General features: G+C 48.1%; 2 protein-coding genes across 19 annotated transcripts in view; one reads left to right on the top strand and one right to left on the bottom strand.

Moving 5' to 3' along the window:
• The window catches only part of LOC137853344 (uncharacterized), a 69,292-nt gene that overhangs the window by 19,146 nt on the left and 26,404 nt on the right, over window positions 1-23,742 (top strand). For 6 of the 18 annotated variants that reach the window (XM_068675618.1, XM_068675623.1, XM_068675619.1 and 3 more), the window contains 6 exons: window positions 11,091-14,984; window positions 16,043-16,269; window positions 18,528-19,563; window positions 20,842-21,031; window positions 21,306-21,424; window positions 22,827-22,978. The gene's annotated coding sequence lies outside the window, so the exon portion shown is untranslated. Of the gene's footprint in view, window positions 1-9,553; window positions 9,753-10,616; window positions 10,701-11,090; window positions 14,985-16,042; window positions 16,270-18,527; window positions 19,564-20,841; window positions 21,032-21,305; window positions 21,425-22,571; window positions 22,705-22,826; window positions 22,979-23,742 lie in introns of those variants that run through there. The other 12 variants (XM_068675629.1, XM_068675627.1, XM_068675630.1 and 9 more) reach the window with 10 other exon arrangements.
• Window positions 1,472-11,080, bottom strand: LGALSL (galectin like). Its single transcript, XM_068675635.1, has 5 exons — window positions 10,478-11,080; window positions 10,210-10,281; window positions 9,988-10,076; window positions 9,381-9,558; window positions 1,472-6,674 (listed from the first exon to the last, which is right to left on the bottom strand). The coding sequence occupies exons 1-5, from the start codon at window positions 10,508-10,510 to the stop codon at window positions 6,531-6,533; spliced, it is 516 nt and encodes a 171-aa protein (XP_068531736.1). The 5' UTR covers window positions 10,511-11,080; the 3' UTR covers window positions 1,472-6,530.

Raw genomic sequence — 23,742 nt, 5'->3', positions numbered from 1 at the left:
ACAAGAAGGGCCGGAGGGCAGACCCGGGGAACTACAGGCCGGTCAGTTTGACCTCAGTACCAGGGAAGCTCATGGAGCAGATCCTCTTGGGAGTCATCATGCGGCACTTGAAGGGCAAGCAGGCGATCAGGCCCAGCCAGCATGGGTTTATGGAAGGCAGGTCCTGCTTGACGAACCTGATCTCCTTCTACGACAAAGTGACGCGCTGGGTGGACAAGGGAAAGGCTGTGGATGTGGTCTACCTTGACTTCAGCAAGGCTTTTGACACCGTCTCCCACAGCATTCTCCTCAAGAAACTGGCTGCTCTTGGCTTGGACTGGCGCACGCTTCGTTGGGTTAGAAACTGGCTGGATAGCCGGGCCCAAAGAGTTGTGGTGAATGGAGCCAAGTCCAGTTGGAGGCCAGTCACTAGTGGCGTCCCCCAGGGCTCGGTGCTGGGGCCGGTCCTCTTTAACATCTTCATCAATGATCTGGATGACGGCATTGAGTGCACCCTCAGTAAGTTTGCAGATGACACCAAGCTAGGTGCGCGTGTCGATCTGCTCGAGGGTAGGAAGGCTCTGCAGGAGGATCTGGATAGGCTGCAAGATGGGCTGAGGTCAACTGTATGAAGTTCAACAAGGCCAAGTGCCGGGTCCTGCACCTGGGGCGCAATAACCCCAAGCAGAACTACAGGCTGGGAGATGAGTGGTTGGAGAGCTGCCAGGCAGAGAAGGACCTGGGAGTGATGGTGGACAGTCGGCTGAATATGAGCCAGCAGTGTGCTCAGGTGGCCAAGAAGGCCAACGGCATCCTGGCTTGTATCAGAAACACTGTGACCAGCAGGGCTAGAGAGGTGATCGTCCCCCTGTACTCGGCTCTGGTGAGGCCGCACCTCGAGTACTGTGTTCAGTTTTGGGCCCCTCGCTACAAGAAGGACATCGAGGTGCTTGAGCGGGTCCAGAGAAGGGCGACGAAGCTGGTGAGGGGCCTGGAGAGCAAGTCCTACGAGGAGCGGCTGAGGGAGCTGGGCTTGTTCAGCCTAGAGAAGAGGAGGCTCAGGGGTGACCTTATTGCTCTGTATAAGTACATTAAAGGAGGCTGTAGCGAGGTGGGGGTTGGCCTGTTCTCCCATGTGCCTGGTGACAGGACGAGGGGGAATGGGCTAAAGTTACGCCAGGGGAGTTTTAGGTTAGATGTTAGGAAGAATTTCTTTACTGAAAGGGTTGTGAGGCATTGGAACGGGCTGCCCAGGAAGGTGGTGGAGTCACCATCCCTGGAAGTCTTCAAAAGACGTTTAGATGTAGAGCTTAGGGATATGGTTTAGTGGGGACTGTTAGTGTTAGGTTAGAGGTTGGACTCGATGATCTTGAGGTCTCTTCCAACCTAGAAATTCTGTGATTCTGTGATTCTGTGAAAGAATCTGAAAATTAATAAGTAGGGTGCATAATGAGCATTAATAATTAATATAAAAGACAAAAAACAAACACGGTGAAGATTTCACATTTTATTGTTATTAAAAGTTAATTATGAAATTGGCACAACACATAAAAATAGATCTGTGGTGAATGATACACGTTACTATTATTGCCAGGTCATTTCGTGCACACCCTCACTTCTTAAAATCAGACAGTAATAAATATAAAACATTTCATCAGCTGTGAAACCAGTGTGACTGCAGCAGGGAGAGACTGGGCTCTCTGTTGACTCTACTCAAAGAGATAATGCAGGCAGAAATAGTCCTCTATTCATACTTAAAAATAAATTAAGGAGAATGAAAATAACAGATTTTTAGAGTATGCCCAAGCTGAAAATAACTGGAGAGGGAAGGCTGGAAATACCCCTTTTTGCCAGACCTTTCTGCATGGAAGTCAAAAGGCATTTTGCCACGGACTCTAAAGGCAGCAGGATTTAGCTATCTGTTGACAGGCAGATGGAAAGACGTAGCAACAGAATCTGGGGAGGACCTGTGGCAAAGCGTGAGTTTATTATTTTGATCTTGCACATGCTACTGAATCTCCTCGTTGTAGTAATTGTGCATGTTGGTAACAGCAGTGATTGCTGGGAGGAGCTGGGAGGGTGTATCAAAGCCAGATAAAAGCGTCAGCAGCTCATTTTTTTTCTCCCCGTTTGGGTTGGCCTTCCTTCTAACCCCACACACCACTCATTGCAAAGCAACTTCTTCCCTGTTCACTTCCCGGTCCCTGTGAGAAAATCAGAACAAAACCCGGCAAAAAAAATCTCACCAGGTCACTAATTGTTCCTAGACTTGGGTGGCCATACAAAGAGCTTATTTAGGAGCCTCTTTCAAATAAGGCAGGTAGGGACATGAGCCTGCTCCTGCCTTCCAAACCTGTCAGCAATGCTGACTTTTGCTGCGTGTCCCGCTCTGGGGTTGCAGGAGCTTGTGGCTAACAATGTGTCCAACACTCAGCCTGGGGAAACCCTCACACAGCTCCACAGCTCCTCTTGTCTGGCTCTGAAGTGCCCACGACCTCTCTCTAAACTCGTGCTCCATTAGGACTCCAGCACATCACACTGCCACAACCCTACTAGCAAACCTGGGAGCGCTGTGGCTACTCTGCTCTCATTTCCTCCATGCTGCATGTTTTTAAATCCCGGCAGATAAAATCTCGGTGCTGTTCTCGAACAGGAAAATCTCAGGGCTTCGGTCTCAGCCTCACTTCAGGAGAGTGACAAGGGTGGAAAGCTGGCACAGCAGAATGGTGAATCAGGCTCTCTCTTTGGTTTTCAGGCTGTTTACTCAAAACAGCCCTTGAGAAAGATGCTATGCCTCGAGCAGATGTTACATTCAACCGGTTTAGCAATATTACGCCTATTTTTTCCCAAGCTAGGCAAGGAGGGGAAGGAGAATATAATGTATGTTAGTGCAAGTTCACATAGACAACACATGAATATTTAGTACAAAATGTTCTTTCAAGGTGGGGCAAACATTTCTAGTTGTGACACAAAAAGAAGGTATTTGGTAACATTTTCAACAACTTGGCTGTGAAAAAGCATATAAGTGGAATATGTTTAGACACAGACTACCTCACATCACCCTGAAGTATTCAAGGCTCTTTCTGAGTAGGCAAGAAGCTCAATATTTCTTAAAAAAATATGACATCAGTTTAATCACAGCCAATTACAGACATAACTAAGTAATTTGGTGGTTTTTAAAGCTATGCTAAATTGAAGGATTTTACTCCCCACAGGTTTTACCTATTTGAGACTTGTTTCACTTCAGAACTAATTTCCTTATTCTGAGGAAACCAAGGAAGTATTCAACTAATAAATTCTAACATAAGATTTTCAAAAGTTGTCTACTGTGAAACATTTGTGTCTACTGAAAAACATTTTGAAAACCTGTCCCAGTTTGAAAACAGTCTGATTTCAGGTCTGGTAGGGCTTATATGCAACATGAACATCTGAATAATCCCTAAATTCTGGAAACAGAAGAATTCAGACACAAATTTTGCAGCACAGTCTCCCATCTTAGCCATTTTGATGTGGCTTAAAGTCTAACCGAACAAAAAAATTTAAGGCCCCAGTTTTCTCTGACTTACACTGCACACAGAAGCGTTCAGCCGGAGCTTCTGAATGCAGTTCGCCAGCGTAAACCAAGCGTGGAACAGCCCTTGGCTTCACAGGCATCCTCCTTCCTGCCATAGCCTGGTACTGCCCAAGAGAAAAAGAAAAAGGCTTCCAAATTTCTGTTAAACAGACAAATAGACATGGAAACCCTAACTGTGACTTTCTGCCCTCTCCTGCTCCTGGCGCAGGACCAGGACAGCATGTGGGACCCCAGGCACGGTGGTACCACCAGGCCCTTGCTGCTGACAGGGACCTGTGTAGAGTTCATCTCAGCATCCCTGGCCTGTGCTTTGTCCTGTGCCAAGCCCCCGCAGGACAGGATTAGTCCTCGGGCTGCACTAACCTACCGCAGCTACCAGGAATCCCCAGTGGCTGAAAGTTCAAGTCTGCCAACCCCCTTATTATGGGCTACAGTAAGGGCACGGAGGCAGAATCTCTCTTGGCTTTGTGCTGTCTCTTTTGGTTTTGTGCTGCAGCAGGGTCAGGGTGCAAATCTCTCCAGCCTCTTATTTTTTGGCCCTCTGAACTAGCAGGACAGCCTCAGGCAGCGCCACTGCATGAGGAAACCTGGCGTTACCTATACAGCTGGAGACAGCAATAGGCACGGTCGGCACTAAACATCTCTCCAAACAGAATTCATCTTCTGCCTGCGTCTGCTTTGGAAACTGCAAACCATGTCACAGCTGGAGAAAAATCCAAACAGCTCATGTAGAAGCACCTTTCCCTTGGATTTTTATTATCATCATTTTTAAGAATATATTTTGTACCAAAACACTGTCAGCATTCTTTATACAATGGAAAATGACACAGTCATCATGAATCATGTAAAAGAGTAAAAACAGAGCAAGACAACATTTCATACCAAGGTTCAGTCTGGAGTACAAACAGAATCTGATGCACAACTTAAAAGTCACACACCAGATAAAAAGATCATCTGGAAAACAATAGATTCTCACTTAATTTGGAAAAAAAGTCAGGAGACTTCCATGTTAAGGCTAAAATTTTAATTTTTACCCCTCGTTTTGTAGGTGGCAGCCTGATTCTTAACTCACTCACACCAGCACCATCCCCCTGGCTTTACGAAGAGATTTGCACTTGCATGAAGTAAGAATCAGGCTTCTATGCCTTTGTGCTCGGAGGACTCTGATTGACCTCAACAGGCTTTGGACTAGAGCCACAGTTGGAATTTCAGCTTGCAGTCTAAGGCTTCTTAACTGCAGGCCAAATTAGCGCAAAATGAGGCTTTGCAACTGGCATTCTACCCTTCACTTTGGATATTCCAGTTCTGGTTGCCTTAAAACCCTTCTTTATTGCAAGTTTCATATAGTTCTGTTTGTGAGATATTTTTTTATCTCTCTTATTTTTTTTTTTTTAAATACAGTGCTACAAAGGATGTTTTTGTATTCTGTGTCCCTATATTACATGTTTTCAAAACTGCCTAAATATATGTTTATATCATGATTATAACTACTCAGAAAGACCTGCTATAGTCTACTGTGAGCAGCCAAGGAAAAAGTGTATTTAGTCCTAAAGACGTCAAGAAAAGTGGTTGTGTTCATTTATAGTGTAGCGCAATGACTGTGTTTATACAGCTATACCTACTATTTAAAAAGCTACTTGAAAAGTTATTATTCATGTGCAGTAGCTGATTTTCAAGCATTAATAACTTGGCTGTCTAGACAAGTTTTAATTGTCATATCAAAGGCCGAATATGTTCTTAAACGAGTGCAAAAAAAATCTCCCATCTCCCCTGGAAAGAGGCTGGTTCTCTTGCTGAGCTAAGAGACTGCCAAATGTTTCTTCTCAAGTTATAAAAGCATGGCTAAAACTACAAATCGGTTGTTTAAACTTTAAAAACAGATTGACTTTAACTCAAACCTATCCTGTGCAGCAAAGTTAGTAAGCCCTGAAAAACAGTTTTTAGTGAATATGCAGAGCTCCCCCCACCAACTACCATGCCCGCATTTTCCCAGGGCCTAGAGGGCTCCATTAAAATGTAACTAAACGTTCAATAGGAAACATGATTTTTCAAGAATAATACGTAGAGCTTGCCCAAAGAACCTAAGACATTTTGTACATTCAAAATGTTTACATTTTGCTGTTCTTAACGATCAGTAAGATTGTTCATTTTTACCAATACATACAATGATTATAAATAAATAAACTACAGATAAGCTTTAAAAATTGTATTAACAGTACATTGTGCAAAAACTTGTAACAATCTACATTCTAGGCAAATACCCTGACTAAAATATACAGGCTTGTGTCCTGACACCCTCATTCAGTTTTTGCACAGTCCTTGGACCAAATCAGCAGCTGGCAGCAATCAGCGGGATTCCATCCCAGGCCATGGAGGTTAGCTGATTAACACCAGCAGAAGATCTCACCCCCAGGGGTGTGCAAAAATCCCACAGAAATCAATGGGAGTTGTGCTTGACTAAGGACTAAGCAGTTTGATTGTACCCCAGGAAAGTGGATAGGAGAGCTGCCATTGATTTCCGTGGAACCAGGCTCAGGCCCTGGGTGAGGACGTCAGCATGTGGCCCTACGTTGTGCTACACTACTCCACTTCAGTGCAGAAACAATATTTGCAAAAGAAAAACTTTTCGTCGGTGTTGTCACTGCTGTTCAGTAACCGCTTTTAGTACAGCGTTTCAGAAATTGCCTTTCTGGGAGATTTGAAAGGAGACTGCAAGTCTTTCTGAAGCCATTCCGATTTGATTATCCAGCACAGGTGGGCTATTTTGATCCAAGAAAAAATGGCTCAATGTCTATTAACCAACAGAGTTCTTCGTTAGGATAAACAACAGCCCAGTTCGTCAGCACGGGAGTGAAGAACTGCACATGGAAAAGGAACGGGGCAGCCTTCCTACTATAGTTGTGTCCAGAGCCGGCTGTCACTTCTCCGAATGGACGATGGCACCTGAGCCGGTTTGGAATCTACAGTCCTAACAAGTTCAGCCAAGTTTTGTAAGCTGAAGGTCTCCGTTTATCTTTATTGTGTCAATTGCTGACAGTGTTTCAATACGGTGGTAAAAATCAAAGAGCTGATGTCCATCCACAAATATCCTAAAACGGGGATGCTCACAAAGTATCTCAACCTGGAAAAAATAAAATAATGAACCGTGTTCACAACGTAACTGGGAAGTTATTTCACAGGACTCAAAAAGCTGCGGATTAGCCTTTAAGTAGTGTTGGTACGGTTACATATCTTGCTGCTTACATGCTGTGCAATGAGAGGCCTGAGACCAACTTGCCCCCCTGACCCCAGTCACACTAGGATGGATCTGCTCACACCTCACAGGAGCGTTAAGCCAGTCTCACACTGTCCCAGAAGGGAGGACCCTGGAGCCCAGTCCCACCACTCTGCAGATTTCAGTCCCACCAGGGAGGTTTTGCCTCTCAGAAGAATGCCAGAAACAAATCCAAACTGCTAATTACGGGGGGAAGAAACTGTATCTCCAACCCAAATCTTGCACTCCTTGCTACAGATTTATTTTTTTTTTTGCTACAGAATGAGGGGGCAGTTCCCTCTGCAATGCCTTCCACACTTCAGTTAATTCACTGGAAGGGAGCGAACATGAGAGGAGGGCTCAGTTTGCCCTCCCCTCCCACACGCTAGAACTGCACATACTCACACAGCTGCTGCAAAACTAAAAAGCCTGCACCATGGTGGCTGCACACAGCCTAGGACTGCCTGTTGGACTAGGGGCTGCAGCCAGGGAGATGCAGGACGGCTTGAATTCAGCCAGAGAGTTCACACGAGGCACAAACCAGACCAGGGAAGGACACAGCTCAGCTCTCCTCCTACAGCCCTGGAGAAATGCTCTGGAAAAGCCACAAAGACTGGTGCTGGACCACCCATTTCGGACAGATCCGGAGATTCCTGATATTGGGGGCGGCTTGAGAGGATGTCTTACACTTAAGCTTTGCTGGAGCTGCCCTGCCAGGAAGCTGAGATGTGAAGGCACAAAATGTGCATTTGTTGTACAGGCCCTTGGAGACCTCCAGCTCTGGACAGGCTGAGAAGAAAATCTGCAGGGAAGTCATGTGTAAATCCTCAGTCGTTTCTAGAGGCCGCTAGCCTGGAATGAAGCGCAGCTTTCAGGCAGAAATATTACAACAAATAAAAACGAGAATGAGGGCTAATGATAAACTGACCAAGCCTAATTAGCCCGACTGATTGAGGGCACATCACGCTGGAAGAAGTGGCGGTGGACTGCCCAAAAAAACACTGCCCCATGGGGAGCTGGTAGCACGCCACCTAACAGGGAAGAGCCCGCGCTGCCGCGTAGCTCTTGTGTCACTGCAGCAGGTGCATCCAGCCTTAGGCCTCGTTATGTAAAAGATATGGTTAGCCTCAACACTGCTTACGATCCATTTTTACAGATCACCCTGGGCCACGCCAGAACGATAATTGAACTGGATGACAAGTAATTGTCAAGAACACTTAATGGTCCTGCTTAATTTAGTCATTGTGAGGGAGACCGTCAAAGGTGCAAAGTCATCCAGGAGTCTAAATTCTGCTTGTGCATTTGGGGAAAAAAGAAGAAAAAACACAAAAACAACTCCCCTCCTGCAGTATCTCACACTAAATATCGCTGCCCTCTGACGTTAGCTGTCATTAGTGGGACAGCCACAAAACAAGCTCTGGATCGTTTGTCCTGCTTGTCGGAGGGCCCAGCCACCACCCGTGGCAGCAGGTAGCGTAACCCTCGCAGCCAGAGCGAGACCCAGCCTCCAAGCCCTTTCAAGTGCGTTTCCCACGTGCGCCAAAGGGTGTTGCCAGCTCGGAGAGGAGAGTTTGCAGAGGGAAGTGGAACGCAACCCATCCACAGCAAAGCCAGGCAGCGACACCCTCGCGAAACCCAAGCGTCTGGGGAGACAGTGAGCTTTTGGGGCTGGGGGAGATTATCTTGGGGGCGAGGTGGATTAAGAGAGTTGGGCAGCTGGTCAGAGCGCTGGCATTCAGCAGAGGGGCGGCAAGGTTTCATAAGAGGGGCGGGGAGGAGGAGGGCTTTTCTGGGTCAGCCGCACGGAGAAGGCGAGCAGCCTTTTTCCTCAACGTAGCCAAACCGCTGCGAGAGAAGAAGCCCTCTGCAGCTGCACACTTTGTTAGTGCTGATTTGCACAGACAGCTCCACATAACCACAAACACTACAGATGGGAATCTGCTTCTAGGTCAACCCAGTCCATCCTCGCGGCGCAGGATTGCCACACGCACCGTGTTCAAGTGACTACCAGCTTAAATTTGCCAGGAGATTTAATCCCAAGGTCCAGAAAAGAATACCTCCGTTGCTTAGCTATTTAATCTGCTAACACAAAGGGCTAGAGCCAACCTCGGTGTAACATCCCCGGAGAAAAAGGATGAACACGAGCCTCATTAGCAGCGCTAAACTGCAAACACTACGTCCATTACGGAAACCATCAAAACACGCGGCAGTCCCACGGAGTATTTACATTCTCCAGTAATAACTTGAGCTGCAGTAATAACATAGAGGCACTTTTTAATTTATAGCTATAAAACTAAGCTCAGGAAGCGCGCTTCATCACCCGGCGTTACAACCTCCGCCTTGTCACAGCACCCCGCGACGTGTTTATAGCCCCGTCGGATCCGCCTGCGGACGCGAGCGGCCGCAGGAGCGGGCCCTGCACAACTCCTGATTGATCCCAGCAAGCCGGCCAGAGACGAGCCAAAACCTCCCCCGAGATTTCACGAGAGGCAAGCCGCGTCCTGCCGCAACGCCGCTCAAATTACAGCGGATGGGAGACGGTGCGTGCCCGGGTGCTGCGACCGGAGTACTCACCCTAAAAGGCTGGTCCGGGATAAAGGGAAAGTAGGGAATCGATGACTGCTCTTCCCCCCATTCTCCAGCCACGCACGAGTTCCTGACAAACTGCCTGTCAGTGAACACAGCCTTCAGCTCGATGGCTACGTCCGCGGGAGGATCTTCCGACTCCCCGCAGGTCAGGCTGATGCCAAAGCTGCAAGACACACAGAGCTGCTCGCATTCGGCCAGAAACCAAGCACACGAACCCCAAAAACACAGCCGGGCTGATTGCTCGGCATATTAAAACCATCAGCATCGCAGCACGGGGGGGGGGGGACAGCTCAGCTCATCCGGGGAATGCCTTGAAAGCGCGGCGGGGACAAGGACACGGCCATGGCACACGTAGAGGTGCGTGTGCTGCATCGATAAGCACAGATCTGATCCCAGGCCAGTCCTCTACCCCCAGTGAAATCGTGGGAAACAGGATCCCATACAGAAATGCCCCCTCTATGGGTCAAGGGAGAAACCAGCACGCTGTATTTAAGATGATAAAAATAAGAAAAAAAGGGGGGGGACCGGGGTTGGGGGACCGGGGTTGGGGGACCCTCCTCGCCCCCTGCCCGGGCTCTCGCTGGGTTTTTACCTTTCGGGGTTGAGGTCCACGATGCCCATGACCAAGATCTTCTTTCCCGGCCTCATGCCTCCCTTGATGTGCCCGCAGAAGGGGACGATCTGCAAAGGACAAGGGGGCGGCGGGGTCACTCGGCATCGAGTGGCCAAAACCCGGGGGGGGGGGGGATTTTTAGGGGGGGTGGGGGGGTGAAGAAGGCTCAAAATCAAACGGAAAATAAAAAAAGCGATTTACCAGGCGAGGGAAGTACACATCAGCTTGCACCGGGGATCCCAGCGAGTTGTTTAAATGCCCGTCCTCGATTTTCTGCAGGTAGAAAGGAGAGCGCTGAGGCCCCTCCCGGCCGCAGGTGCTCACCCCCCGGCGGCACCGGGGCGGCTCCCCCCGGGGCTCCCCCGCCGCAGGTGGCGGCCGGGAGGGGCTGAGGCTGCGGCTCCCCCCCCCGGGTCCCCCCTCCCGGAGCCCCGCTGCCCGTCCCCATCCCGGTGCCGGTGGCACTCACCAGCGCGTCCCGCTCGGCCACGGTCCCCGCCATCTTGTGCGAGCGGCGGCGACGGGGACGGGGACGGGGACGGGGACGGGGACGGGGAGGGGGCAACGGGGTAAAGGGAGGGGAGCGGGGGGGAGCGGGGAGGATCGGGGGGGAGCGGGGGGGATCCGGGATCCGCAGCCCCGGCGGCTCCGGGGGGGGCAGCGGCAGAGCCGGAGAGGAGCCGGTGACAGAAGTAGGAAGGCGAGGAGGAGGAGGAGGAGGAGGAGGAGGAGGAGGAGGAGGAGGAGGAGGAGGAGGAGGAAGAGCAGAAGGGGAGGTGGCCGGCGCTGCCTCGCCCGGCGGGGAGCGAGGAGAGCCCAGCCCCTTGGCCTGGGGGGAGCCGGGCAGGGCGGGGGCTGCGGCGGCTTCCTCGGCTCCGCAGCTCTGCCCCGGGCTCCCCCCGGCAGCAGGGGGGACGCGGGGACCCCGGCCCTAGGGAGGGCTCGACCCCTCCGAGGAGGCAGGGAGGGGATGGGGTCCCCCGGGGAAAGGGGGCTGTGGGGCCGGGAGAAGGGCTGGGGGAGGCTGAGAGAGGGCCCTGCGTTTTGATGAGCTCAATTCTTTGTATTTTCCTTTTCCTCAGATCCCGAGTACCCCCCCGCAGGAGGCTGGAGCAGGCGATTTGGGTAACTGTCCCTCGTGAGCTGGCCGAGGCCGAGTCCCAAAGGAAGCCCAGCGTTGGTGGGGCCGCTGTGGGTGGCAGCGTGGCCCGTGGCATCAGGCAGCGAGGCTGTGTTTAGGGCTGCGTGTTGTTGGGCGAATTGCAGCCTCTCGGCCAAGTCATGCGGCGCGGCTGCTTTGAAATCCTCGCCGCAAACTTCTTAATGACATAAGCTAATTGTATAAGTCGGCCGGCTATCGATTGCTCATTACGGAGGGGGGAGCTCCTATTGACATGCACGTCCCGTGGTTGCACAACGTGATGGCGTACCGGGATGTCCCTGCTCCCAACTGTGTGAGCAGGGGGCTCCCAAGGACTCCCCAAATCCTCACGGACAGACCTGCAAAGCTGCCTCGGGCCGAGGCCACCAGCTCTGCTTGGGATGCTAGGAATCCCCTGCCTTCACCATAGCACAAGTGACCTGTCCCAGCAAGCATGCTGTAATGATGCAGTTGATGAATTTAGGGTCCAGGGGGGGATTTGGAGAGTTGTCACTTCCTCACAACTACGATGTGGTGGCATAAACATCCCTCCAGCAACGTGACACGGGACCTTGCACGTGTCAGCTGGCTTCCCTGTGCCTCCACTTAACCCATGCGTTGGGCTGGGTGGATGAACGTCGCCTTCCTCCGCCACGGCGCTCTGAGGATTAATTACTCACGCTGTGTAAAGTGGTGTGGAAGAAGCTAAGTCATTGCAGTGTTTAGGCTTTCAATATGACGGTGCACGTCTGTTGGGAAACGCTTCCCAATCACTAGGTGATGCCATTCGAGAAATCAAGAGCTACTGAGAGCAAGGAAAGATTGTGCAAGTGTTTAGATGCTTGGCTACTTTTTCAGTAGCGTCCACTAATTTGGCGATGTTTTCATCGTTGGATGCCCAGTGGAAATGGCTCATCAAAGCTCACGTTAGTGCGTATAGCTCTGCTGGAAGTCACGTACAGAAGCCGTGTCTTCTGCAGCTGTACCAGCACAATTAGGCACGAAGGCAGTGGGGATCCCTGTGGCCCTGATTTTGGTCTTGAAAAACCACTGGACTGTTTTCATCGTGCCAAAACATTGGGTGTCAGCCCTCACCACATGGAAAAGCACCTTCCTCGAATACTGAATCCATAAACAGCGTGGTAACATGAAACTGTTGTGCATGGGAAATGGCCGGCTTGCGAGCGGTGAGCCGAGTGCCCTCACAACTTCACCACAAAGAGGATCCGGAGGGAGTCTGATGGTTCGTTCAGCTCTGGTGCGCTGCTCACCTCTGCCCTCACCGATGCTGATGCCATTGTGCTTTTTTGTGCTGGCCTAAGAGAGAAGGGGAGTCACCCGAAGGTTTTGCATTTTTATTTGGAGGTACAGTGTTACAGGATGCCCAGAGAGCTCTTTTCATAACACATCATCTTTTCCTCTGCTGCACGGGGAGCTGCTTTATTGAATCAGATTAAATTTATTGGACATAAAATCAGGCCAGCCAGTACTTTGTGCCAAAGCTGGAGTTCCTGTGAGGAGAGAGGTCATTATTATGGCTCTGTTCTGTAGCTGTTTTTAATTGAACTTTCTCATTTTGGAATAATTAAATAGCAAGACTCGGCCATTTGGCCAGCTGCTTTGCCTTGTGTTTGTCTTCTTTGGCGTGTTTTCCAAAAACGAGCACAAATACAACGTTTGTTCTGTTGGCCGTGGCAGGAGTGACTGGAACAACCTGTGGTATGAAGCTATGATGGGGGAGGATGTTCCCATGTTTTTGAGGCTGGTCTGTGCATTTCTGCTTCTATGCAATGTTCTCTTCTCACCCTACAGCAACCCAGGAAGACACTGAAAATCCTGTTTGCACCACGGGCAAGGCGAGGCAGCCAGAGCAGCTTTGCCCCCTTGTGCCACTGTCCTGCCTGTGTGACGGCTGCTCCTGTGGTTTCTTCTAGGGAGGTGTTCTCCAGCAGAAGAGGACTGCCTACCTCTGCATAGATCAGCAGTCAGGGGAGTAGGGCTACGTTTCTGGGCAGCACTGTGCCTCCCATCCATGGGGGAGCTTCCTTGAAACCCACTTTGCCCACAGGTTTTCCTCTGCAAAGGGCCGTGGGGTGCGTGCCACCATCTAAGCTACTGCACTCATTCTTTTCCAAAAGGAGAGGTCTGAGCCAAATCTGTTCCCTCACCTGTGCAGTCCTGTTAAACCATCTGCACAGCATGGGTCCCATGCAATATTTGCACCAACCTTCTCAATGGGGAAGGTCTTGTTTCATGCTTGAGGGTCTGAGCTTGTAGGTCTGGTGGTGGAAGCTGGAGCAACATGACAAATATTTGCACTCCACTGAAATAATGCCAATATCTACGTCTCTGAACTTGACTGGTTGGCCAAGCACAAAGCCCCTTGTGGATCGGTACCCTCATCCAGTTCTGGGCTCGTACAGCTCTTTGCTTGGTGGAGCCTGGGACTCCTGAAATACTGAGAATTGGAAAAAGATTAAAAAGAAGTGGCCCGGTGTGAACACCATTTGGGAACAGTTAATGATGTGCCCAGCCCAGCCACCAAAGCCATTGCTGAGAACTGGCAAACCCAGAACTTCATCTTAATCCCAGCACCTTGTATCTTGCAGCCACTCCCTTTGATGATTTAAAGAGGTGTATCTAATTCGTAGCTGGCCTTCACCGAGAAGGAATGCAGCACGATCGCAATTTTGGTGTGGTATAATTACCCTGCCTTTCTTGCCCCATTACCACTGACACTGCTCTCCTCACGCCTGGCTTTATAGGCTGACTTGTACAACCTCTCGGGTTTGTTTTGCTTTTTTAATGACGTTGGTGAGAAGATGGGAGGTGTTTGCTGGTTTCGTGGAAGCTTCCTTTGGTTTCTGGGTGGTATGGCACTCAAGTCCTCATTCCCGTAGGACTGAAAGAGTTGAATAATATGATAAAGGAGAAAGTCTGGCAATAAATTCAATTCAGTGGCTAGAGCCAAGCGCAAAATAGTTCAGAGGAGTTTCTCCTATCAGAATTACTGAGGTGCTGATAAACAACCGGCTTCTTTTCTTAGACTTTGTTGGCTTTGCCACTGCAAATCATTGGGCAAACGTCTAGGAGAGCAGACCCGACCTCATGTAAATTTGCCCTGCACAGGGGCCCAAGGCAGAGGTTTGGAGAGGGTAGTGCTGGCGGCATGTAGGGCTGGGTGGAAGTCAGCAACGGGCTGAAGAACCAAGTCAGAGACATGGACTTCTCTTGCCATGCGGCTTCAAAGAGCCCGAAGAAGGAGATTCCCTTGGCACTGTGTACCGAGACTAAAGGGCAAGGTACCACGTACCCGCAGAAATATTCACGGCCCTGCCCTCCCACACCCACCCACGGGAATCAGAGATGACAGTTAGCAGTACGGACAGCGCAGGGAGGGTGTCCAACGTGCCCGTGCGTTTTCACAAGTTAATGCTGCCTCATCTTCATCGACAGAAGAAGGAATCCAGGACCAGAAGCAGCACCCCCTCTTCCGAAGGCTTTCCGTAGTGTCTGAGTTTTATACAGATCAGAGCTTCAAGTTCAAACTTGACATTTATTTAAAGTGGCTTCCTCGCATCTCATTGCTTCCTGATTTATTCTGGTCGGAGTCTTGCCCTAAGGGTTTCAAGCCTCTTACTGTGCACGAGTCCGGTGGGGAACTCATTTTTTCTGGGGCCCTCAGTAACAGATTGGGTAAACCGGTGTTTAAGGAGATTGGCCCGAGTGAGTCATTTGATCGCACACCACTGCTGCACGCCTGGTGCAGCGCGTGCGTCCATCAGCAGTATTTGTCTTGCAGGTTGTTTACTGGAGTCTGCACTGGGAACCAAGGGTATGTACATAAAACAATGTCAGATAAGACATTGGTTGTGGGTTGAAGGTTGTTCGCGTTCAGGAGTTTTCATCTCTTCCAGTCCCTTCCACGGGGAATAAATGTCCAAACGCATGGCGCAAACTGCGAAGTCATGGCAGGAGCTGGAGGCATCCCCAGGGGCAGACTGTGTTTTTATGGCTCGGAGGCTGGTCTTCCCTACTGTGGCTTATTTGGAGCTTCCTTCCTATTATCCGTGGACAACAATTTTATCAGGAATCTCATGACGTTGGCTCTTTTTTCTTTTAGTTTCAGTTTTGAGTTCTTTGTCGTTTCACAAACGTTTTGTATTATTCATACATTTCTTTTTTTTTTTTTTTATGAGGCAGTTTCTAGCTTTTGAACATGGAGAGCAATTTGGGAATGTGTCTACTTTCTGAAGAACGGAAATCTAGTGGGAAAAAGGACTGTTCTATATGTATTTAAAAATGTTGTGATTTTCAGGCCAACTCATGAATTTAAATGGGAGGGGGGTCATGGTCATGATGCATTATGCATCATGTGTGCATCACATCTGCCAGAGGATGCAGAATAAGACTGCTAAAGGGCTTTTACCCACAGCTATCAGCATGTCAAGAGGTCTTTCTGTGTACATTTAAAAATTTTAGTGACTGCTCTATCTAGAATAGGCTTCCTGTTACTTTGCACGGTCTGCAGGACAGGGTGGGAGCTGTTTACTATTTTTAGAAGCTCCCCAGAAAATATTCTTCATTTATAAGTTAAAAGACCCATCTCCTTATTCCTGTTTTTATGATACTTTCTGCAAATGAAACCTGGAATGCGAGAATCACATCTTTACATTTTAACTGCTAACCCCAGCAGTTGAAATGTTACGCAGAGCAAATTCAGCACTAGATTACGTTGGGCAATGCGGTGCCCCCGTGGCTTTGCTGGGGATAACTGCGTGGTCCAAACCAGGCTGCTGCTTTTGGCACATTACGAGCAGAGTTAGCACCTGAGTCTTAAACCTGCATCACTGAATGAATACACAAGCCTGATGACTGTCCCTCCTCCAACAGAGCCTTCGAACAACCCCGGTTCAGCTGACACATCTGCCCAGGCAGGCAACGAGGCCATTCGTGTGGAGGCACGGACAGACGGACACTCTGCTTTGGAGCAGCGCCGCTTTGCTGTGTCTCTGGATCGAGTAAGGGTTTCGCTGCCTTTGCACATCAGCTTCAGGAGCTGTGTTCTCACCAAGGCTCTTCTGCGGTCTGAACTCATCTTCCCTTTTGGATCATGTGAGGTATCCTCCATTAGTAACACTTTGCTCTGACAGGCGTCCTGCTGTGCATTGCAGCAGTTAGAAGCTAAATAATTTATTTTGGAAGCAAGTTTCGTACATGGCTTAGAAAATGGAAGAGAACAAGGAATATTGCAACAGCCAACTGCAGGGTAGATTTCCGTGGTAGGCTTGGACAAATACACCATGCTCTGTAGTTTCTAAGTGTTGCATTTTGCCATCCATTGTTTCAAAATTGTTTTCTCTCCCATAATTACCTTCACAAGAGGAGGCTGATCCAAAGTGTTGGGTTTTTTTATTATTTTTTTTCAAGTTGGTTCAATGATTTCCATTTTTAATAATAAAGGTGAATAAACAAAAGAAGAAGAAGAAGAAAAAAAAAAGCATGACAACATATTACCTGGCATTTAAAATAGAGAGAAGATGTATGTGTGCCACAGAGCACTTAATCTGTGGACATCAAAGTGCCTTGCAGAGGTCATAATTCTCATTTCAAAGATGAGGAAGCAGAGGTGCTGAGAGGGAAAGTGGCTGGCTTAGCAGGTCAGTGGCAAAGCGGGGCGAGAGTCTCCCGAGCCTGTAGTGCAGGCGGAGAGGAGGGCACACAGGAGAACAAACCTGTCCTCGCTTAATCAGGACGGCTCAGGTCCCAGGTGCAATGAAGGCACGGTGACACTGCAGGGAGAGCAGCAAATCATGCCACAAGCCGTGGAGCCAGTGAAGCCTGGTTTCCTGCTGTTTTGTGTCTTAAGAGCAGGCCGGGGGTTCTCTGATGTTGCCCTTTGATGGTGCAATCATGAGGTGCCACTGCAGCCTTTCCATCACCAAGGGCACTGACGGAGTCTGGCTCCCCAGCTTGGCTGTCTCTTTTCCCGAAAGTTTTAGGTACTGGAGAATTTTTGTGCCTTTCTGTCAGGCGTGAGCACCGTCAGCCAGTGAGTCACATCTAACACGTGTTCGCATGCACACACCCACGCGCGGGCACACAGGCAGATGTCTGGGCATTGCAGCGTAGGGGACGTTTTACCTTATGGAACTGTGTGATCAGTCAGCATTTTTATGTGGTGGATCCATGGTTTTAAATATGTTTTCTCTGAAGAGGTCTGAAAGATAAGAGGTGGTAGAGCAAGGACGTTCGTTATGTTGATTCAGTAGCCACTGTTGTTCTGTCTTACTAGAAAATGCTTTTCAAGGGAAGAAACAAAAAGCCTCCAAATTGGACTTCCAACTCGAGACGCATCCTCTTTGAGCCCTCAGAGGCTCTCTGTGAAGTCAGACTCATTTAAGTCATTCATCTGATGAACCATACCTCCTGGTGAGAAGACTTCTTTTACGCCTGCAGCCATGCTGCCTTGAGGCATGGTCCTGTCACATCTTGTAACCCGGAGAGGGAGAGCTTGAATGAGCATTTTGGTAGGAAATTCTGAAGTAGAGATTTTCAAGCCTTCCTTCTCTGTGAGCTCTGAAAACACCTTAGGTGGCTGCTCAACCTCCTTGTCTGTAAACTGAAGCCTACTGATGCGAGGTTGGTTTTCTTAGCTTTGATGGATCCATTGCAAGTAGGCCATGGATGCTGCAGGATGCTGCAGGTCTTCCCCGCATGGAATTTCATGGAGCGATGTGGCCCTCAGTTAACTGAAGATCTTGCAGTGTTTTTCACGGAGGGGTCTGCCTAGGAAAAGCAGACATAATTTGAGGGATTATCCATCTCTAAGCAGTTCATGATAGCTTCTTTGAGATGGCTTGCAGTGTAACCTTCTGAGTTCATCTTCTGATGAGCAGTGCATCCCTGCCTGCTTTCTGCTTCTTCAGATGAGTGCTACAAAAGCTGGGTAGGAGGGGGAGGTTGTCTGGCTTTGTCATTCACCCTCTTTGACCTTCAGCTCCTTTTTTCTTGATGAAGTCCAAGTTACCCATCAATTAAAGAGAGGCTGCGTTGTGTTCTTAGCCCACAGGAGTGTTGTGAGAGTTTTCATAATAAACTTCTCAAGATTGTCGAGTGAAATGCGCTATATAAATGCAGATTAATGTTACTAGAAAGCCCGCAGGTTCTTTACTTTATGTGTCTCCTCTGTGGTGTCTACCGGCAGACCTGAATACATTTGCGGCTCAGATTACTAATCTCAGATGTAATACATCAGCTGAACAGACTTTCTTTCTTTATATTTTAAATATCACGGCACACTGTATCATGCAACCTATGATAATACTGCTCAGCATCTCTGTTATTAGAACATCTCTTCATATTTTTGTTGTTACAGGGCCCAGAGGCATTATTTATGGGGAGACCTCAAAGACCTGGTAGCACTTCAGTTTTCCAGATAGGAAAACCGAGGCCCATTTTCCAAGCAAGAAACTCTGAGCCAGTGGTGTAGAAACTGGGTCTCCTACCTCTCACATGCCATCTCTCCAAGCACTGGGAAACTGTTTTCAAAAGAACCAAAGGCTGTAAATTACAGGACCTCAACACAGAGTTTGCAAGTGAAAGTGAGTTTGCTAAACAGATTTTTTTTTTCTCCTCCTGTGTGCTACGAGTGACACTTCCACTAAGCACTGCAGTGGGTGCGTTCCCTGTGTGTCTGGTTACTGCTGAAGAGATGTTTTAACTGGAGGAGAAAGCCCTCACTCATTAGCAATGACTTCTGTTCTACTGATTGGCTACTTAAGGTTTTACAACCCCAAGTGCCTCGCTAATATTCTTCTCTTAACACCAAGTCTTTCTGCAGGTTACCAGTATGTTCCTCCGACTTGCAAGGCTTTGTAGACTGCTGTTCAAAACCAGCTATTTTGAAAAAATACATAAATCGTAGAATCACAGAATCCTCATCACAAATGGTGGTGGAGGAGGGACAACTGCTTGAAGGTCCCTCTTCTTCACACTTTACCAGGAGAATATCCTTCTGCTGGGCTATGTACTCATGGTGCCACATCCTTTCTGATTCATGAACTTCACATTCCTTGCTGCCCAGTGGCCTGGTGTCAAGACGAGTTGGGGAATACTTCCCTCTCTCCAGCCGACATGAGTGCTTTGAAAGGAGACGTTGTCTTGATCTCTGTTAGGCTGCAGATGGCACTTCCACATCTCCTTTGCCTTTGATGTGTGTCCTTGTCCCCTTGGTTGAAGCACCAAACAAATGTTCTGAGTGACTGTTTCTGCCAGTGGCTCATGCTGGAGGTGTAGGTGGGTAGATGGGATTTGGGAATTCCACTTCTGGAGCCAGGCACCTTGAAGGGACGTGTGGGAGTTGCTGTTACCACACCTGAGCCCTTTGCCAATCTGGGGCCTGAGCGTCAAAGGTGAGTAATTGTTATTGATGGAGGAGCTGCTTTGTTTGTCCACTGAATAAATAAAGCAGACTTTCCAGCTGTTCCTTCCTCCAAGTCTCTTCCAGCTCCTTCCAGCTTCCCCACATCACTCCCTTTTCCTAATCTCCCCATCTTTTCTCTGTGGCTTCCTCCTGCAGTTTCAGTTCTGGCGGGCAGCTCCCAGCATTATGTTCAGCTGAAGAGGGCTTTCCTCAAGACGACTTCAATGTCCTGAGCAGTACAACATCCTTCCCAGAGCCATCCATGTCAAAAAGTGATGTTTTTGCCCTGTTTTGCAATGATTGTATTTAATAGTTAGTTAAATATCGAGGTCGCCAGCCACTCCTTGCTGGCATGCCCCATTCCTAAGGAAACACTGTGCCTTTTAACCTAGCTGTGCTGGAGGGCAAGGGAAACTGTTCCCAATTTACTGACCAAACCTTCTGCTGGAGAGCTGATCTTTCCATTTCCCCTTCAAAGCCAAGGTTGCCACATTTTCCCCGGAGTCTGTGACCTAAATAGCAAGTTGGTGTCCTGTGAGAGTGTCTGGTCCTGGAATGGCCCTGTTTCCTTTCCCTTCTTTCAGCGGCTGCGGTGATATCAGCACCCTCGCGAAAAACAATTCAGTCAATCCATCAGGGCTTTCCAGAGGCAGAAATGCCTCGTGATGGGACACACCAAAACCCGTTCTGAAAGCAGCAGAATGTGTGAAATGGACTGACCCCGTGGACGCTGGGTCAATATACAATAACGGCGGTGCTGCACTAAGCTTTTTTTCCATCAGAGCAGCTCTATCACATTGATCTGCACAACATTGTGCCACAGAATAGCTAGATAGTTGTTTTTTTGTTTTTTTTTTGTTTTTTTTAAATGTGTAAATCCATTTCCTAACCTGGCAGGCGTCCTACAGCATGAAAGCAGCAGCAAAATGCTGGTGCGTGTTTCTTCCATGTGGTCTGATAGGGATGTATATCTTGTCCTCTTTGCCTAGGGTGCAGCTCCTTTGGAAATGCTTTGTAGAGCAGTGCTGCACAGGGAAAGAGTTGTCTCTAATGACCCTTCTGTGATGTTTACATGTTAAAGTCCCTGCATTGCAGAGGTACATGTGGTTATACTGGCGTAAAAACGCTTGTGTTTGTGTGGTTCTGGGAACCAGTGTAAAATATGCTAAAAAGAACATGTTTTTTTTCTTTACATGTTGGGAAAGCTGGTGCTGTAATTGAATATAACTGTAAATAAAACCACCCTGGCACTGTTTTTCATCCACAGGCCCCCAGTTCACATTCATTGTCACCACTGCCGTACCGACACAGAAATAGCAGCTGTAAGGGGCCAAGTGAATCAGAGTCAGACTCATCTCAAGATATCTCATCTCATCTGTCCAGCTCAGGCACCAACAGGTCGATAGTGGAGACTCCCTTTGTAAAGATAAAAATTGCTACAAAGTCGAGAATCGCAGGTATTTTCACCACCTATTTCGGAGGGGATGAGAACCATGCACTGGAAAAATCTGTTTCTGCTGAGTGCAAAAGGAGCACTGGGGAGGAGCTCTGTCAGAGTATAAACTTCCAGTATAGGTTAGATAAATTCCCCATTTGACCCCTGAGATCCTCAGGATGTCTCCAGACTGCCAGTCTCACCTCCCACTCACCTGGGCACAGTTCCCACTGGAGGTAAAGGCACCAGTCCCTGCTCAGCCTGTCTTAATTAAAAACAACTTTATTGTTTGATAGATACCAACAGAATGCACAATATAACCGGCAACGCAGAAGGCTTCTGCCCTGAAGACATTTTCCTGTAAACAGATGGCAAGCAGAAAATGGGCCAGGAAAGCCAGAAAAACTCTGCCTTGGTAGGTGTGTGATTCCTTTCCCCTTCGGACAAAGCATCAGTGTGGGCTGATGTGGGCTCCAGTTACAGATGTCTTCAAGGATAAGGCAGTGTGGGAAGTACGAGGGAAAAATGTGAAACCAAGGGAGGAGGGAAAAAAGAACAACAAGCATTTAGCATTCTCTAGTGGGGATTTTATTTCAGCCCTTTCCCTTTGTGCTTAGCATTGTACATATACATCTGGTGGGAGAGCAGCTCTGCCCAGGGAGGCGTAGAGTCCACATGGGCAGGAAAAGGGGTGGAGGACAGGAAGCACTCGGCTTACTTTTACAGCCTTGAAACAGATCTAGCAGCTGACATCATGACTTGAACGAGGTTGCCCAGGACGTCAGCGGCAAAGCCGGTATTTAAACCCCTGGCATCCCAGCCAGAGGCACTGGCATGTCCTGCTTCATCTGAGGCTGGTCTGACACAGCAGAGTCTTATGTAACGCAGCCAGAGTTTTGGTTTTGTTGCAACAGTTTCAGAAGAACTCAAACACAGGATTTTTGCTATTTTTAAGTTGGAGAATGAGTGTATTTCCGTCTCACACTTCACTAGGTTGCAGCCAGGGTCAGGGAATGAGGGTTCATCTTCCAGCTAGCTACGCAAGGCTTTCATTTGCATTCCCCTCTTTGTTTTGTCTTGGGATAACAGAAGTTTGCACTGACATGCAAGATATTTTCTTACTGGTCATCAACAACCGCAGTTGCATTTCAGAAGTGTTTTGGCACCTTGCCCCTCTGGCAGCCAACGATCTTAGTAGCAACTTCTCAGGCTGAAATGTTTTTCTTGAAATGCATTAGCCTGTGTCTATTATTGCACACACTTTTCCTTTTCCCCTCATCTGTTTTGGCCATATCTGAAGCTGTGAACTCTTTTCGAAGAATCTTTAATCTTTGTCAGCATTTGGAGTGGGTCTGAATAAAAACTTGTTAGAGGAAATCTTAGTGATTTAATGTGCTTCTTGGCTTAGTATTCTGGCTGACAATCTTTTACAGAGGCAGTATTGCAATAGCAGTAGGAAAGTAGAAAATCAGGATTGCTTTTAGTAGGAAGAATCCCTCTGACAGGCTGAGCAGTGCCCTGATGTGTTAATTGCCTGTCCTGTGAGTGTGCTTGTCTTGTAGACACACTTGCAATGAGGTTTCCGGGAAAACAGAGGCTTAAAACTGATGGGCATTTTCTGTCACCACCTGAATAACACTGAGAACTATGGGATAATTAAGATCAAGTGCTTTAATCCATTAGTTACCTTCTCAGGTAAAGCTATTCATTCAGCCATAGTAAGGACAATAGTGTTTATCAGCTGTAAATCTAGGGTGTAAAGTAAAATAAACAAGACATTTTTTTTTTTTCCCTGTTTCTTCCCACCTATTCTTCAGGCTATTCATCTATTTTGGAAAGCTTGTTCAAGACTTCAAAATCACTGTCTACGAATGAGGAGCAAATATGGCATGCTGTGATCTTTTGCACACAGAGGAGATTGAGGTCTTGATAAGAAGCAGGGGTGGGAAAGGAGATGTTCATGTCCTTGGTGAGGAATGAAGTGAGCTGGAAAGTAAGCTGGGGGGAAACACAGTTTGGGAATCGCTGCCCGAGTTCAAAGTACTTATGCAGGTACTTGCCTCTAATTATGTATTTAAACCGAGACCCAAAGCAGTGAAATACCTGCAAAAAAAGTAAAACACAGAGTCACCTAAACCTGTACCTCTGTGCTTTCCTCACATAGAGTCTGCACAACTAAATGGGTTCAGGTAAGAATATTTCTGGTCTCTAGGCTTAAACTGACTGAAGCCATCAGGTCAGAGCTAAAGTATTTTGTAGCAACTCAGCCACGAATGTCAAAGTCGGTAGAGGTGCAGCTTCTGCAAATGGTTCCAATTAACATCTTTAATCTTATTATCTCAAGTCTTTTATCTTCAAATTTTCTTGGCTGTTTGTTTGTTTTCTTTACATTTGTTTACGTATACAGAACTGAAAGTTTTTCTGGAAATGCTGGTATGGCTTTTAACTGTACGAATGATTCACTGAGAATAATTAATTCAAAGATCTTGGCATCTCTTTTCCTTGTAATCTGGTGGTGGATATTCTGTGATTTTCTTGGAAGGTTTTTTCCCCTGCATGTGCATGTATGCACTCACACCCACAGAGACTCACACACATCATTTGCAAATGCAGACACTTCCCTCTTCTTCCTTTGGAGCTTTTAAGTTGCTCCCTGTTTCTGGAGCAAGACCCATCTGACCTGTGCAATCAACCCTTTCTGCTACGTGTCTCCTTTATTTGTGCCCAAAAACA

This window comes from Anas acuta, chromosome 3, assembly GCF_963932015.1.
Source record: "Anas acuta chromosome 3, bAnaAcu1.1, whole genome shotgun sequence".
NCBI classification, from domain to species: domain Eukaryota; kingdom Metazoa; phylum Chordata; class Aves; order Anseriformes; family Anatidae; genus Anas; species Anas acuta.
Note: the sequence above shows the minus strand (reverse complement) of the source record. Positions and strands in the feature narration are given on the sequence as shown.